The 17,265-nt window shown below is 43.7% G+C and overlaps 2 protein-coding genes across 5 annotated transcripts in view; both read left to right on the top strand.

Moving 5' to 3' along the window:
* HTATSF1 (HIV-1 Tat specific factor 1) overlaps positions 1-7,364 on the top strand; it is a 21,466-nt gene extending 14,102 nt beyond the window's left edge. The window contains exons 8-10 of the mRNA XM_014525688.2: positions 612-701; positions 1,255-1,392; positions 1,851-7,364. Of these exons, the coding sequence (XP_014381174.1) occupies positions 612-701; positions 1,255-1,392; positions 1,851-2,135 (513 nt within the window). The 3' untranslated portion in view covers positions 2,136-7,364. The remainder of the gene's footprint in view (positions 1-611; positions 702-1,254; positions 1,393-1,850) is intronic.
* Positions 7,365-7,512: 148 nt separating this feature from the next.
* VGLL1 (vestigial like family member 1) lies at positions 7,513-16,833 on the top strand. Of its 4 annotated transcripts, none has more exons than XM_025191854.1 (4): positions 11,398-11,945; positions 12,561-12,977; positions 14,375-14,430; positions 14,812-16,833. In XM_025191854.1, the coding sequence occupies exons 1-4, from the start codon at positions 11,414-11,416 to the stop codon at positions 14,884-14,886; spliced, it is 1,080 nt and encodes a 359-aa protein (XP_025047639.1). In that variant the 5' UTR covers positions 11,398-11,413; the 3' UTR covers positions 14,887-16,833. The 4 variants fall into 4 exon arrangements, with proteins under 4 accessions (XP_025047641.1, XP_025047639.1, XP_025047640.1 ...); XM_025191855.1 differs by having other exon boundaries at positions 14,371-14,430; XM_025191856.1 differs by lacking the exons at positions 14,375-14,430; positions 14,812-16,833 and adding an exon at positions 7,513-8,571 and having other exon boundaries at positions 11,728-11,945; positions 12,561-14,351.
* Positions 16,834-17,265: the final 432 nt, after the last annotated feature.

Below are 17,265 nucleotides of genomic sequence, written 5' to 3'. Positions count from 1 at the left end.
CCGGGGGGGTGGGGGCAGCATGGGGGGGGCGGGGGGAGCGGCTGCAGCTCCCTGCTGCAGCCATTGGGGACTGCCCAAATCGTCAAAGCTCTCCGAATCTTTTCCGAAGATTCAGAGAGCTTTGACTCGATTCAGACCTTTTTATTGGTCCCCTGATTGAATTCTGATTCAGAAATTCAGCCACCGAATCTCCTCCGAATCGAATCGCCACCCGAAGCTTCGCACAGCCCTATTAATTATGCCAGAGCCCCCAGATGCCTGAGTTCCCTCTCGCCCTGAGCTGGAGCGGAGCACAGCGCAGACTGCAGGCTGGGTCGCGTGCTGTAAAAGGAGTGAATGCAGCAGATGTAACTGGAGCGAGGAGAGGCAGGTGGAGCTGCCCAGCCTGACCAAGCATGACTGAACCCGTGGTGTCCGGGGTCTGCGCCCCAGGGGCTGGGGGCAGAGCCTGGTAGGGGCCGAGGCAGCTGCTTTCTCTATCCCTACCATGCAGCTGGTCCAATAGAAGAGATCACCTGTAAGAATTCTTGCCTTTCACATTTCCTGGATCATTATGACAACAGCATTACCCCAACACTTTGAAATGATCCACATGCACACACATTTTGCAGGAGGATCCTTTAGTTCTGAATGAAATCGGGGAAGATTTGCGGACAGAATGTGAGAAGTTTGGACAAGTGAAAAAAGTCCTTATATTTGATGTAAGTAATTTCTGTTGTATGTTCTGTGTACACAGTTACTCGGATTCTTTAAATTGTTAATGGGCTTGCTGGACATTGCCTTTTAAAATGCAGTTATTTTATGGAAAGTTAAGGTTCATTGTTCAAACTTTCTATGTTCAGTTAGTGGATTTTAAATTTCATCTGTGGAATATCTTCTGATTTGAACAGAAATGTTGTACAAGTTGTGCAGATCTATGTATTCTTGTTTCCTTCATATCTGTGTACCATTTTTTGCTTCTAGATTGGGGACTTGTATGATGGAAATATGTGCACATTTAAAATGGTCACAACCAACTTTTTTTATTTAAAAACTAACAATACTGATCTCTCTATACAAGGAAACAGTCTTTCACGTTTCACACTACTTAAGAATAGGATACATATTTCAAAAGAAGATTATGCACATGTCAAGCAGGCAGAACAGGACCATTCTCTGCCTTGGAAGGCAAAGAAAAGATTGCTCAAACAAAACTTAATTTTTAATTAAACAAAAAAGATACATCTGATAGGATTTGGATTTTTTTTCTTAAAGCGACACCCGGATGGTGTGGCCTCTGTGTCATTTAAAGAAGCAGATGAAGCAGATCTGTGCATACAGGCTCTCAATGGAAGGTGGTTTGGTGGCCGGCAACTAAGTGTTGAACCCTGGGATGGTGTGACAGACTATCAGGTAATCCTTAGATGTCCCAATGTTTCACTGAATTTTAATCTAAAAACTCTTCTCAAGTGTGAATCTTTAATTTGTTTAAAGTTAAAAGGAAACAAACCTAGAATTGAAATAAAATCAGGTATTTTAACATTCGAAGTCCTCTTTTTTTCTAAATCACTTTTGCGTACCAATTTTGGGGATTTCTCTTAGAACTATTTGTTACTTTCCACTTCATCTCAAAGGCCCTAGATGTATCTCGCTTTTGCACACTGGAAATGTAACCTGATCAGTAAATCATGCTTAGCACTTACGAGCGGACCTTGGCCAGAGTGAAGCTCCAAGATATTACACTTGATGCATATTAATGATGAAAGCAGCAGTTTCATAATTTTTAAGCCTAAGCTACCTTGTTACATGCAAGTGCCAGGTTGCAGTTTTGGTGGGGATATTTATCAAGGCCTATATATATATGTATTTAGATTGAAGAGACCTCAAGAGAGAGGGAAGAAAGGCTCAAAGGCTGGGGATCATTTTTAGAAGACCCTGACGCATCAGGCCAGAAAACTACATCTGATGCAAATTCTTCAACAAGCAGCGTGAAACTGCCTGAAGGAGAACAGGCTTCAAAAGAAACCGACCCTTCCAAAGGTGCTGTGAACGACGATGCTCGGAAGAGAGAGAATAACGGCCAAGGCATGAATGAAGATGGCGCTCCATCCACAGACAGCAGCGTTGCGGGCAGTGATGATGAAGCAGATACATAACATCTTGATATTTTGTGAAAGTGTAATTTCTAGGGCAATGCTTGGGTTCCTATTATCCTGTGCTTCAAGGTGACTCAAGGCAGTGTTCGTATGAATTATATGCAGATTAGGATGTCATCAGTTGTGTGCTTTGAAATTTTCATTAAGAGCAGTATTTAATGAGGATTTAAAAGTTCATATTAATTGACCGTTGTTCTAGCTGAGTATCTCAATTTGGGTGCAGAGAACTGACCAGGCTTTTTATGTCATATTTTTGCTTGTCAGTGTTTCAGTTATGTAAACGTGAAGTATGCTCAAACTCTGAAGTTTCTATAATGACACAAACAAAGTCAAATAATGTACTAAGGTTATTGACAACTGAATGATTTTAACATTTGCTTTAATTTCTTGAGACCTTTTGGAACTTGGTATCTTTCTGTTAAAGAAGACAGTTGTTGATACTGAACCCATACGTGTACTGCCACGTGTTTGACATTCTACCTATCAGTTGGCCTACAAAACTGAAAAATAAATGAGCCTTAACAGAGCCAACGTGAAGCACCAGATATGTGAAACGGTGCTTTTAAATTGAAATGCTGAGCATATAAAATCTTTTACCTTCTGCATATATCTTCCATTAGCGTAGAGCAGTTGCAAGTCTGTTAAAAGGACTAGAAGCTGTAAACATTTCAACACTGGAACGTAACAAATAAGACTGACTTCGGATCTTAGTTTTAAATTCTGGCAGTGAAGGTAGATGTTCATCGTATGCTATAAGCATGTAAAAATATATCGTACGTTTGAATATTTGGCTTTTGGGGTTTTTTTGCCTTGATGAATCTAAGATTAAGTAGGGCTTCTCTGCTAAGAGTGGGGAGGTAGTATGTGCCATGTTCTCTTTGAGGCACACACACTTTTGGGCCCGTCTCCAGCCCCTAGAACTGCTTTTTCATACCCCAGAGACTTATAAAATTTAAAGAATTTTGATAACTTAATCCCAGAGTTGTTGCACAAATATTTGAATATTTGGCAATGTGTTTTTTGAAGAATATTGCCTTCTTCCATTTACATCTTGTTAGCCAGTTAAGCAGTTTTGAAGCGTGCTGAATTTCAGAAGCGACTTCAGTGGAGATGTTTATTATAGAAAAAACTTAATTAGACATCTAATTAAGGATTTGGGAACATGATTTTGGCCCTGTCCCTTTAGTAGATCTCTTCATATGGATGACTTTTTAGTTTTCAGTTTACAGGAGGCTTTTTAAACTTCCAATTTATAATGTTGATTTTTTTTTTTCCCTTAATAATAAATAATAGGTCGAAAGAGATTATGGATGCTAATTCTCAAGTGTGTTTCCATTTTGAAGCATTTGGACAGTTTGAATAGAAGACCCTGATTGTCTTTCAGATAGATTTGTGCTGTGGTTACCTTCTGTGGTTTTTGCATTTGTCCAGGCAGCCACGCTAGTTACATTTTTGGGGGGAATTTTTTTGGGGGTGTGGGGAAATCCCCTTGTGCTTGGATCATAGCGATAAGAATGTGTAAATTCGTAATCGCCATTGTAGTTGCATCTTATTTTGTTTTCTGAGCAACCTAGATGAGAGTACGACAAAGACCATCAGATGCGTTGCCCCTGAATTTGACAGCTATGGTTTTTTGGTTTTTTTAATGATATTTGTGTGACAGGTTTTTCTACTTGTACATAACATTATTTTAGGAAACTTTAATGGATTGTTCCATTAAAAGCATATAAATACTTATAGCTGTGGCCTACATTGATTCTAAACATAAGAAACGTTTGCGCTGGTAATGAATGTTGACCAGAACTTATCACCACAAATAGCTGTGTGCTTAAAGCTTCTGTGTAGGACATGTGCAGCTTAGTGTCATGGCTGTTGCTTTCAGTGCTCTTCTAGCTCCAAAACTCTAGACCTATAAGCTATTGCTCTTTGTTAGCTTTTGGAGGTCCTGTTTTACAATATGTAACCTTCTGTGCAGGTGTTTGATTTTGCAGTTACGTAGGAGAACTGAAACTGCTGTGGAGAACGCTTGAGAAATGTATGAACGTTGTATATACAGTACTTAAAGCCTTATCTCTCGGTGTCAGAAAACCCCATCTATTTTAGTACGAATTAGTGTGTTTCAGGAGGAAAAAAATATCTAATGCTAAATGACACTGTGTCTGTATAGCAAGTTTCCTCTCGGTTGATTCATAAATTCATTTGATTGGCTTGCCTATCAAGTGAAATGTGCTTAATGGAGGAGTAGTAGTTTTAACCTCTTCTTTTTGCTGTCTGCACAATTTCTAAATGAATAAATGCAATGAAGATTGTAAAAACGTTAACCTTTCTTCATTCTTAAAGTAAAATAATGGAAAAGGATGTAAAAACCCTATTGTTTTCATGCTAATGCCTGAAATTCAGAACTTCTCACTCCGAGCTAGAAAAACTGTCTTAAAGTAAGTACGTTACATTGAAAGTCCTTTTCCTTCCCTCCCCCCCAGTGTTTTGCCAATACATCTGAAAAATGTGTAGTTTGATTAATAAAACATCATGACAAGATTATGTTAGTTTATAGAAAGTAATTGGTAAAGAAACTGGCTTTGTTTCTTGTAGATGCTTATGTGAATAGCTATTTAGTAACAGCGAGTTTTCCCTTTTTCTTTAGTTATGCAAGTGTTCATTATCCACTAATTTTGAGGTAGGCGGGCACGTCTACCTGTTCATTAATGCGCCTTAGATGCTGTGCATTTAGTGTAGTACTTCCTTAATAAAGTACTAACTAAATGTGCAGTACCTAGAGTTACTGCACGGTAGCACTGGCACACAGTTATTTAGTGACACTTACTGTGCAGTAGCCTATTAGCACGGTTGTTGCCGTGACACGCTACTGTGCAGTGTTGTTAGGCTAATGTGCAGTAAGCATCTTGTGTAAATATGCCCAGCTATTATTTTTCATGATCATGAAAATGGATTTCTAGTATTTCAGTGCAGTAACGACTCATTCTTAACTGATCCATGTGTGCGCAAAACTTGTGATCACATCAGTCTAAATTTTTAGAATTTTTATTACGTTTTAATCCTAGTAACTGAGTAGCATTAACTTCTTCTAAAATACACCAAATAGTTTTTCCAGATAACTAACTACCCCATAAATAGTTTGAGAGAATAAAATCCAAATGTAGTCTAAAACCTAAGGATTTGTTGCTGTGTGGCTCAAAACGAAAATGCTCTCTTATGATAAAAGAGAACTACGTTGTCGGTACAGAGTTAAATCCATCAGTTCAGTAAGGACTGCAAGTGGAAATTCATGCTCTTGTACCTTATTTTATACCTTAATTCTTGGTAGTGATTTTTTTTTCCTAATCTGATCTGTACTCCACTCGCCAGGATTCCCCCATGAAGTTGTTACAAAAAGCACAGAAAACGGGTTCAATCGGAGAAGTGAACATTTCGAGAAAAGCCATCCCTCTTAAACTGTCTTTTCATGAAAAGGTGCGGTTGGTTCGTGGTTTAGCAGGAAGCTGAAATGATCTTCCAGCAGTCACTGTAGTCAATGGTGGAAGAGTTGCTCTTAGATTCTGGTTAGGAGATTTGGAAAAGGTGGCAAAGTGTCTAAACTCACTTCAGTGTCCAAGGGGATTAAGCGGGGTGGGGATGCTACTGTGAAGTTCTCACCAACCCATCTTCTGTATTGCTCACTTAAGAACCAAATCAAATTAAGCCTCCATTTTATGACAGAATGATACTCTAATGACCTGAAGATGCTGACATGCAGACAGGGGGTACTGAAACAAGAGTTTTTTCATAAACATCAGGACTGGAAGGGACCTTGTAAGATCCTCAGGTCCAGCCCCCTGCCCCAGGGGCAGGAAGCAGCTAGGGTCAAAGGATCCCAGCAAGATAAGTATCCAATGTTTCTTAAGTGTCCTTTGACCCTAGCTGACTCCTTTTAAGTACTACGCAGAGACAAGACTATAAGGTGCATCAGCAATGCAGGGATCTGAAAAGGCAATGAAGCCCCAAAAGAGCAGATGTGTACGTTACCACGAGTGTGTTTTCCAATTTGCATATACAGCTAGGAAGAGAGGAATGAATTAGTTTAGTTTTTCATTTTGCATCAAAATGTTTATCTGTTTCTCCTGCTGATTTTTCACTTTTTAAATACAGCTGGATATATTTACCTCTTTTTAATTGAATTTCAGTCCTTTAGAACAAGATTTATTTTGTACTGGGATTGCAATTCACTTAAAATCATTAGTGTGTTAAATGCAGTGCATTTTTGAGCTAGAAGCTTGTCCTGGAAATCATTCACCAAGGCTTACGCTTTTGAATATTTAGTTCCAGTTCACTTTAGAAAGCTTACAGTGACGGGCTGTTTCGTAAAATCACAGACTGACCCTTAAATTTTACAGCGAGTCAATATTTACATCCTCAAGTCGTAAACCACGTACAACCTGGTGAAATCCCTTTTAAGATGTCATGTAGCTTTAGAATTTTTGTGGGATTTAAAATCAAGAGTTTATTTTTTGTTTCTGAACTTGAGAAAGCGTACGGCAGTATGACAAAGGACTTAAATTCTGTACATTAAGCAAGCAGTAGTATATTTGTGTTAAGTTGACTTGTGTGTATTTTAGTGCTGACTTTCACAGGGCTCGAAGTTCTTAGTATCAGGGGATTCTGAAAGTGCAATAAAATACCAGAACAAAATGGCCTTTACAGAGTTTGGAGGCCAGTTCTTTGCACTGACTGGTTATATGCTACTATGGAAGTAGTACTGTGAAAATATTTTTTACCAAATTTGAATTTTTCTTACTGGCCTTTTCTTTTTGGCAAAGTTGAATTGACCATTCAAAGCGCTCTCGCATTCTGGAAAGAGCATTTTTATTTTGGAAATACCTTCATACATATGTAATTTCTAGCCCTGTGACAGCACCCAAAATCTCTTGATTTTCTGTGTCTTGAATTTTGTTTCTTAAAGGGGTTGTGTTTTATACTACCTTTTTAATAAACAAATTGATGAAGAAACCGCTCAGCCTTTTTGATCAATATTTGAGAGATTGTAGTTAATCTAAATCTCCATTTATTTTGTAATTTTATAAGATGCTACGAAATGAATATAATATCTTGTGCTTACACTGTAATTTTAATGAATACGTGTAAATATGTGTTAACACCCATGCACTAGTACTTCATTACCAACATGTCTGGTAATTTCACTTCCGACAGCCTGATTAAACCCAAATGACATTGCACCTTGCTATATTGCAACTTCTGTTGGGTAACTCATGAAGGTGATGGGTCAGAAAGAAAGTCCCAAGAACAGAGAAGAAGGTTAATAATCCAGGATAGTCTGCTTGGGGAGACTGAACCCATTTCTCTCATCTACAAGGCGAGTGGCATGCTACCTGCGTATCTTGAAGCGGGTTAGTCTTAGTTTCTTCTGCTGAAGCTTTTCTGTTTTACGTAAAATAATTCTTGAGACAACAAGAGGAAAAGAGATCTATTCCTGTGGTTTGATGCTGCACCTGTGAACGTTGATCCAAAGGGATATGCTGTCAATAGGAAAAGGATTGAGTGTCCTATAGCTTGGTAGTGAAGAACTGGCTCTTGACAGCAGTGGAGAGAACTGAACTGCTCCTGCACACGCAGGGTGATTGGTAAGAGGGGTTGGCCCATGTTGCTGGCAGTTCATAGAAACAGTCTCTGGGAGTAGGTTCACGGTCAAAGTGCTGGTATTTGGTGAGGTTGATCCAAGTGCAGGAATAGTTTGGGGATGACAAACAGGTTTTTGGCTGCGTTACCTTGTTATCGGGGGGTGGAAAACGTGCTGTAACTAAAGCCAACAGAAGCTTTTTGTTGTATCCACATGTATGTCCCTAGTCATCGTCATGGGCTCAGAAAGGCAGGAGGGGTGGGATGAGATGAGAAAAGACAGCAAAAGGTTGCTGTCGATGGAGAACATCCACCTTTTCTGCTTAAAAGAATGCTGAATACGCTATTACTTCATTTCAAATGCAAGCATACCTGACCTGTAGGAAAATAATGATTTTAAAGAACAAAACAACACCTAGTCATGTACCCATCTGGGTTCTTTGCCATGTTTTTGACTCTGAAGCATTGGCAGGCAGACACCGTCTCCTTGTGTGTACAGTGTCACCAAAACCTATTTAAAATCCTATTTTCCTCATTCCTGAAACCTCCTAACCTGGTTGACTCGTCGGAGTACATTTCATGCATTCCTAGGAGCTGGGCTGCAGGAAACGCCTAGTTCAGTCGCAGCTAGAGGCTAGAGAGCAGTAGGGAGTTCATGAACACTCCCTGCCTCCTCCCACCATCGCTGCAGACAGCACGCATCCACGCAGCGAGAGAACCGCAGGCTCCCTGGACACGGCTGCCGGACTGTCCAGCATGAGGACAGCCTTCACCAGAGGCACTCAATGGAAGGCACTAAGTGAAGGTAAGACTCCCCCCCGGTTGCCCGGACGTGTACAGTACCTGTTCCACCCCCAAAAGCCTTTCCTAACAGCAAGGCTTTTTTACTGAGCTGTTTTTGCGTGTCGCTTGGGAAAGGGGAACTTTTTTCCAGACGGTGCTTGAGCAGCAGTGTGTAAAGGACAAGATGACAGCACTAGACATCACGTTTTGTTGAGAGCCGGTTCGCAGTGCTGCTGGGAGCTACGGCTTAGTTAACCACTCAGGTTCCCGGGGCTTTGCTGCCCAGAGAAGCTATGTCTTTCACAGTAACCTGTACCATTTCCCATTATTAATCGAGCTTTGTTTAAAGCTGTAAAGCCTATTGGGTTTCAATAGGGCCTTTTTAAAAATCCTCCATTTAGCTTAAATCTTAACCTGTTTATACTGTTTCAACCTGACTCGGTCCTTCCTTTCCTTCTAAATGCATCTTGACAGCAATATGTGGCAGGCAGGAACTCTAGTGGCTCCACCTGCCCTGCTGGCAGTGCAGACAGCATCTTGCCATCCTCCCGAGAGGAAAGAGTAGGAAATTAAAGTGACACGCGACAGACAGTTCCCAATTTCATCCCTACTCCCCATGCTCTCCTCATCCCCCAGTCCCTGTCTGCATGATTCATCCTAAGGGACCAGGTAGGTGGCCTCACTTATTTCTCTCTGATGGCTGGGGCTATGTTGTCCCAAGTTGCCTTTGGAAAAGCACCTGGATCCTGGACTAAGCATATGTAGAAACCTAGATAGGTACTGATTGTTGTTTTCGTTCTATACAAATTGTTGTATAATCTGCCTAATGTTTAACTACCAGCCCTTTCACATGATAGAGGCATGACAGTTGCTTGCACCCACACACAACAAACATGCCCCAAAATTCTTGCCCAAGAAGCAGATTGCTTCAAGTCGAGTACAGTTAACCAGGGTGGAATAGGGACGCGATCAGGGCTTTGCGGTGAGGAAGAGAGAACTGGTCCTTCAGGCCAGAGACTGCTTTAAAAAAAAAAAAAAAAGACGCATAGCGTGTGGATCTTCATGGTAGGAAGCGCTTTCTGCCGAGCCCGTACGCTGCTTCGCCTTTGCTGAACTCCCTTCTTTCGGGCTGGAATTTTCCATGCCACTTGCCCGTTTCCTCCTGAGCCATGTAGGAAAGCCTTGAGCTTGCTGCTTCAATCGCTTCCGAGAATGAGACGAGGGAGAAATACTCAGTTGTACTGCTGTTTGAAAACAAGTCATACAGCTGCTTCTCTTTGAAGCTGTAACATGTCTCTGCTTGGCTGCAATGACTTGAAATTTGGCCATTGCTGTCAGGAATGTGTCTTTTGCTCTTCCTGTGAAAATGTTGGCCTACTTTTCGCAGGGGGGACCCCCTCTGTTTGCGAATGCTTACTTGGGATGTACTAGTTTGCTGGGTAAATTCTTGGAAGATTGTGCTGTGTGTGCTGTCCCGACCTTCACCCCTTTCCCATCTTCCCAGCTGCTCTGTGCATGGGCCATTCCCTGGAATATGATCCATCCCGAGTCGGTAGGGGCTGAGCAAGGCCTTCCCTTGGTACCGTCCAGGGACAGTTGCGACATGCTGCATGCAGTCACCAGGAGGAGGGAAATAGTCACTCCTGGACTTTCAATGCCCTCTACTGGTGCACCAGGTGGAAAGGAGAGGAAAGCACCTGATGCAAATGCAGAGAGGCCACGAGCTGGTTGGGGAGAGGCTGCAATGAGCTTGGTGGCGGACGCTGGGACTGGCTGGTCAAGGCGACCAGCAGTCCAGGTACACGACAGGAGAAACAGAGATGAGGCAGTTGTGGGAGGTAGGGTGTGTGCGCGCACACAGGGGCAGGAGAGCAAGGAACTGAGATGGGATGAGGAACCAGAGGAAGATGTGAAAAGGGAAGAAAAGTCTGTGGAAGAAGGAGGGAGACCAAGTTTATATGATGGGCTCCGAGGTGGAGACTGGGACTAAGACTAAGCATGGAGAGGAGGAGGAGGAGAAGGGATGAGCCAATGTGGGGAAAGAGGCGCAGAAGAATCGCATGCTGACCCTTTTTTCCCTTCAAAAGGTCTTCAAACATACATCTACACGCGAGAGCCCCAATCAGACAGCCCGAACAGTTCTGATTACTGGATCCCGAAATAAACACTTGACGAGGCAATCGTTACAGTGGTGCATTTGATTTCCAAAGCCCCCATTATACAGTGTGTTCGGAGAGGTGAACTGGCAGGCACCTGCCAACCATAGCTAAAGCCAGTCGGGTCATCACCAACACAGCAGACACTTAACTAACAGAAAACGAGTGGAGCATCCCACCCAACAAACAGCTTGTGCCCGTTCAAAGTAAAAGCAAGGCGCATTCATAACTCAGTGGCTTCTGCCATCGTGCCTGACACCAGCCAGGCACAGCCATTGCCTTGCTGTGAGCAGTGTTTGACTAGCGCTATTTTAATCAGTCTAGTGACTGCTATGGACTCTTTACCTGGGTATGGTAATGCCAATGAGACCACTCGATGCCTTTGACAGTTTAGCAGCATCTGTAAAGTTCTTGGTCACCCCCCAGTCAGGCGATTGCCACAGAAAGTGTCTGGGCTGCTGAATCACAGGTGGGTGTGAACGGGTGGGGAGCAGGTGCTAGCCCAGAGGACACTTCAGCACCATTTTTGCCAGGTTGGACAGACAGGGACCACCTTGGGGGGCTCCCAGTGCCAGAAGGCAGAGGATCCCAGCCCATGTTTTGGATGACAATGCACGGCACATGGAGCCTAGGCCTAGTGCTGTTTTAAAAAGAACCACCCAGATTGGCAATGGAGTCCCGTCGAAAGGTAAATCCTGCACATGCGTGATGTATCTGCTGTATGTGACATACCTCCATCCCTCTACCTGCCATGTACCCTCTTCACCTGGGGACTCTCTTCGCCAGGAGCCTGCCCCAGGGGGAAAAGCTGTGACCAGCCTGGCTAACCAGCTTCATCCAGCCCCTACACAGTTACTTTCCCCACTGTGCACTGCCCTAATCGGAGCAAGCAGCTTTCCATATCTATGCACAGGTAAACTGGTAGAGTCCCACTGCCTTCGGCTGGAAGAGGATTATGCCCACGCTTGCAGAGCCATTCAGGTTAAAGAAATGCTCCTCTTACCTTGTTCTCTTGTCCACAGGCACGAATTATCACTGAGGATGGAAGAAACCAGGGAAAATGCTGCCAATCTGAGCCAAAGCAAACAGCCTGTGAAAACAGAATGGGGGTCGCAGTGTGTTGTATTTACTTACTTCCATGGGGACATCAACAGTGTGGTCGACGAACACTTCTCGAGAGCTTTGAGCAATGTCAAGAGCCCGCAAGACCTAAGCACGAAGCACAAAGACCTAAGAAAAGGTGAGTGGCTTCCCATGAAGCTGTGCAATTGCTAAACAAGTTTGCACTTCGTGGACCAGACTCTCTCTCATACTTCTCTTCCTGTGCGTAAACAGGCTTTTATACTTGTAAGGTCCCAGTCACAGACTTGTACTTTCCTGGGCAAGCACTAATGCCTACCTGTGTGGGGGCCTGCTGGATTTCTGTGGGCCTGGCTAAAGGATCAAGGTCCTTTTTTTAGGAGTCAAGGAAGTTTCCATTCTTCTCAAATGGGACAGATTTGACAGGGACTCAGTTTGTTATTAAAAAATAAATAAAAAGCTCATCTAATTTCACAACATGCTTTACATTCTTATTTGCAACTAGCTCCCACTGCCCTGCAAAATGCCTGACATTCGTATTCAAGTACATGTGGTGGGGACTTAGCCTGTTTTCAGATGGATTCACTGCTACTTTTTAAAAAAGTAACAGCATCCAAGTGAATAACCTGTTTTCTAAAAGGTCTCAGAATTTCCTTCAATGCAATCGGAGCCAAACCCTGCAGCCCTTTCCTCAAATATTCCCTGGAAAGTAATTTGGAATTTGCCTTGGAAAAGAGGTAAGATGTCCACACTCTTCTCTCTTTCTCTCACCTAGATAGCATGTCTCCCCAGCCCTGGAATTTCTCTTCTCACTGGACCAAGCCATATCAGTCCTCTCCTGCTACAAACGTGTCTCCTTCTGGTCTGAATTTGTCTGCTGCTGCCGTGCAAGCCGACTACCAGCCGCCCGTTCTGCAGAGTCATCCGACTCAGCCTGCAGACTTATGGCACTTTCCTGCTATAGGCAATCCAGGCCTCGTGAGCTCGGGACATCACCACTCCTTTCCTGACTTGCATGTGATGCAAGCACCAACCTCTGGTGGGAAATATGGTTCTCTCCTTGGTCTCCTGCAACAGGAAAGGTGTCCAGCACCTAGGCAGGACCCTGTCATGAAGCAAGACTCCAGCCCTGCCTGTATGGCTGGATCTGCCAGGTTACCAAACACGAGTCAAAGTTTAACTCCTGGGGAAGGTAAGGAAATATTTACTGCCACTTCTGCCCTGATGATTCCCCTGCCTGGGAAAGATAGACTGTGCCTCAAGGTGACAAAAGCAGGCTTGTTTGGCTTCATCCCTCTAGCTCAAAGCCTTGGGCTGAAAGTGTTTCCAACAGGCCATCAATCGTATGTGGGACTTGGGAATTTTGGGCAATGCAGTGTGGACAGAAAAATCCATCCTGTGCACTGCCTTGCACGGCTCCTTACTGCTGGTGTTACAAAAGGTCGATGGCAAATATTTAGCGTAAACTATAACCTGTTTGGGGCACTGCTAGAAATAACCAAGTGCTCCACAGAGCCCTTCCTGCCAGTGGCTTTCAAACCAGGTGAGGAGCCGCCCCAAGCGCAGATGGAAGATGATGACAAAGGGGTGGAATGTCGAGAGATCGTCTGAGCAACCCGGCCGTTGCGCAGGGCCTTAATTATACTCTGAATATAGTAACAGAAACCACAGCACCCATGAAAAACACGTCCACGCACCTCGAGGTTTATTTCCCTCCCCTGGCCATGCCCGTCTCCCAGCCAGGCCTGGGGTTCCACAGAATGAGTCTGTCCTTTGTTCCCCATGTTAACGCTTTAAATCTGCAATGATCTATACAGCACACTCTTTAGGGAGAGCAGTTTGCACGGAGCTTGTGACAGCTTCCAGCACACCCAGCCACCGGGCAAACCTGGTCCTCGTTTCATCACTGTTTGTAATGCCTGTGGGCTGGGCCCACAGTGAAGACGGGGGTCCTCTACCCCAGGGAGTTTGCAGTCCAGGTGGCAACTAAACTGAATCACCCACTGAGCCAGATCTAAGGAGCTCAGCCTGCTTCACAGGGACCCGCATCAGCACAGCTGTGCCTAGCTGGCACCACTGTCTAAACATACCCAGGACTGAACAGGCATATGGATGCTAGACTCCCCTCTTACATAAGCATTCAGGGTCCCAAGGGGACAGATTTGCTGCTTCCCAGCCACCTCCAGTCCACCTCTGGCAGAGGATCTCAAAACACTTTTCACACTTTGTGAAATCATCATACCTGCCTGGCCACATCTGTTTGTGGGCAAACAGGGAAACTGAGGCAGGGATTTCTGAGCTCTCACTGACCAAGCCCTGTGTGCACCCAAATTCCCTCCAGTCGCCTATAACGGCCCAGGAAGCTTGAATCCTGGCTCTTACCAGCAGATCTCTCTCTCCAGGCACGTTTTTAACAACCGTTATTTACATTTATAAAAAAAATCCCAAAAACCAGAGTGGGCTGCAAAAGCACAAGGTTTCATGCAGAAACAGCCTGCACGAAGACTGCTTTTAGTTCTGTGCTGTGGCAGCAGCATCTTCTCTGATTGTTTTTTCTTGTGGTTTTTTTTCCCCCTCTCTTTAAGAAAGAAAAGCAAGTGCCTATCAAGGCTCAGAAAACCCTGGCATGGGCCTGGCTGGTGCAGGTACGTAAAGGAACAGGGAAGTCTCTGTGCACAAAACACGTAATGGCCTCCATTCGACACGCACAACTATGGCTGCAATTCCTCTCTTGCTTTGGTTCCTTAAACTGCATACTCACACTTTCTCGATTCCTAGATCGTTAAGACTTGCACTATTTGTCTCTCTCTTGACTTGTCTCACATATGAGAGGTGGTTGTGGTCACCTTGCTGCTTTGGTGAGCAAAACTTTCAAGGGGTCTGGACCCACGACAGCCCCAGCCTGTCCTCAGTGATGTATTTTATTATAAATGGTGAAGTTTCAGCTTCTTCAGAAGAAAATTCTAAGAGCTTACACATGCTGTCCTGTACACAGTTTGACTCTATGCTGTTGCCCTGTTTTTCAGGTATCCACAACACAAGGCGAGATTTATACTTTTAGCCAATGTGAGTTTCTGCTCTGTTCCATAGAAGCACTCTGAACTTTTCATGATCTGCAGTTGTGAATCAAGAGCGCCTGGATCACAGCCAGCTTGTTTCTTTCGCCCTCCGTCAATGGAAAGACTACATAATGCTGTTTGCTACTTTGTCAATGAAAATGATTTACTTCCATTCAGCAAACAATTTCTCGCTTTTGTGGTTTCAAACCCCACAGCCCTGGTTTCCCCTGTGTAAGGAAGTATTTGCCTACAAGGAAGAGCTACGCAGGGATCCTTTTACAGACTCCAAAGCACTTCTTAATCCTGCCTCCCCCATTTGATAGCCATCGTTTTGGTACAAGGTACTATCCTAGTTACACAGGGATGTGCCAAGTTAGTCCTACAACTTTTGTGTCCCGATATTGCCTGGCTTCCTGATGTGGAGCCTGCCTTTTTATGTTGTTTCAAGTAGCCCAACAAAATGGCTGCAAGGGGACTAGGAAGGAGAAACGCAGGCCGTAGAAGGAAGTTCATGTCTCTTCATAATTTCTTTTTAGAAAAAGATAGGGATCTGGTACTTTGAACCTGCAAAGAGGACTTACTGGTTGTCACGCTGACATCCATGTGTAGCTATATATGTATGTACATATCTTAGGACTCTGCTGTGCCCTCAGACATCTCTCAAAGGAGCTTCTGCTGAATGTAGTGAACTAGCACTGTGGCAGCTGGGAAGAAATTTGAATCCTTCTAGGATAAGATGAAAAACCTCTAAATAAATAAAATTAAAAAAGCTGCTGAAACCAGGAGCGGGGAATGGTTTTGTTTTTCCAGCCTCCTGGTTTCCTCTCCTAAGCCCCCACTGTGTAATGTGGTTTAATCCAAATGACTCAGTTGACCTAGCTTCCATCACCTGACCAGCCATCAAAACTCATTACATGGTAATGCTGGGTCTCACTGACCACTGCAGGAGTTTTTTCACAAGCCTATCTTGCCATTAAACTATTCTTCCCATGTGTTGCTTGCACACCTGGTAACCACACTGCCTACAGATATGACAGGCTCAGATCAACTTTCTGTTCTCTCGTGAGGTGCATCTTCCCAATTAGTTTTGTCTTTGGTACTGCAATTTTACCTTTGTCCAATTAGTTTTGTCATCTTGTCACCCTGGGGCAGCCAAATCACCTTTTTATTCACATTGCAGTGCTTATTTGGTGTGCGTGGCAGGTTTGAAGTCATTGCTAGCTTAAATGGTCCATGAACATAGTTCATAAAGGGGTGACTTACTGTCCTAGTGTCTCTTCCCAGAGCCCGAGAAGGAGCTGCTGGCTTCATGCTGCTCCCTCAGCACTGCAGCGCAGCCTCCCTTCTCTTTCTCACATGAGTTACCTCTCCTGGTCTTTGCTGCTGCTTCCAGCCATGCAGCCCCTGGGACTTTCCCGGACCCCATGAGAGCACCCTGGCTTGGCTCTGCTGTTGCTAGCTTGGTACCTCTGTCTGTTAGAGTCCGTCTCACTCTTGTTCATGCCTCTTCCCAAGAGCCTTTTAGCTTCCTGTGGGCTAGCTAATTATCCTCTGCAGCTGGCCTAGTCCTCCTAGGCAGTCGGCACCTATTGCCTGCAGCTGGGCTGTAGCCCCCAGCCAGCCTGAGGGGTGCTGTCTGCTGCAATCCTGCCAGCCCACCTGCTACGGTCTGACTTGCAGGACTCTACCTAGGTTTCCTATGTCAAACCTCATCGCTTTTAGTTGTGACTTCACCTGAGTTACTGCTTTGAAATACCTGTTGTATACTGACTTGATCTTTCCTCTCAAAGGAACTGTTGAAATGATTTTGCTTTAAGAGCCAAACATAGAAATGTGACAGTGTATTTAAATACTCTTAAAAAGCAATTTATTTTGGAACAGTTTTGTGAATGTCAAGACTAGAAATACAATATTTATAACCATGTGTAAAGGAAGCCTGCTTGGTGAATCAATTAAATAAAAAAAAAAACTCTGGATGATGGCAAAACATGCTTGCACACATTTCTGTCTTGTACTAGGATGACACAAAGCATTGCTGCTCTGTTTCAAATGAGAGTTTTTAGTAGTTTTAGCTATTCTTTCCTTTTTTAATAAAAGTCCTTAGATCACCCATCATGGTTCCACCAGTACAAAGAGATTCTGAAGTAGCAGTGAGCACGGAAGAAACCTTATAAAAAAATTCGTGGTAACTTTACTTGGGCAAGAGTCCCTTTTTTCAGTATCTTCAAATTAGAAATTTTGTAATAAGTAGGAAGCAGCTCTCTTTAGATCACTTCCCACTTCTGAGCACATGAGATATGTAGGCTCAAAAGAAAGTGTTAATTTCTAAAATATCTGCAGCTTTAATAGAGAAAGGGAGGTATAAGAAGACCAAATTAAGTCTTGGGAAAGAGACTTGGGGAAAGAAATGGAGTTGGAGCA

Source organism: Alligator sinensis, unplaced genomic scaffold (genome assembly GCF_000455745.1).
Source record: "Alligator sinensis unplaced genomic scaffold, ASM45574v1 scaffold1584_2, whole genome shotgun sequence".
In the NCBI taxonomy this organism is placed as follows: domain Eukaryota; kingdom Metazoa; phylum Chordata; order Crocodylia; family Alligatoridae; genus Alligator; species Alligator sinensis.
This window is presented reverse-complemented; position numbering and strand designations above follow the sequence as displayed.

Coding starts and splice junctions, on each gene's coding strand:
- VGLL1 (XM_025191853.1), top strand. CDS start 11,414: ATGTATCTGCTGTATGTGACATACCTCCATCCCTCTACCTGCCATGTA. Junction 11,946..12,560: donor GCACAAAGACCTAAGAAAAG/GTGAGTGGCTTC, acceptor TCTCTCACCTAG/ATAGCATGTCTCCCCAGCCC.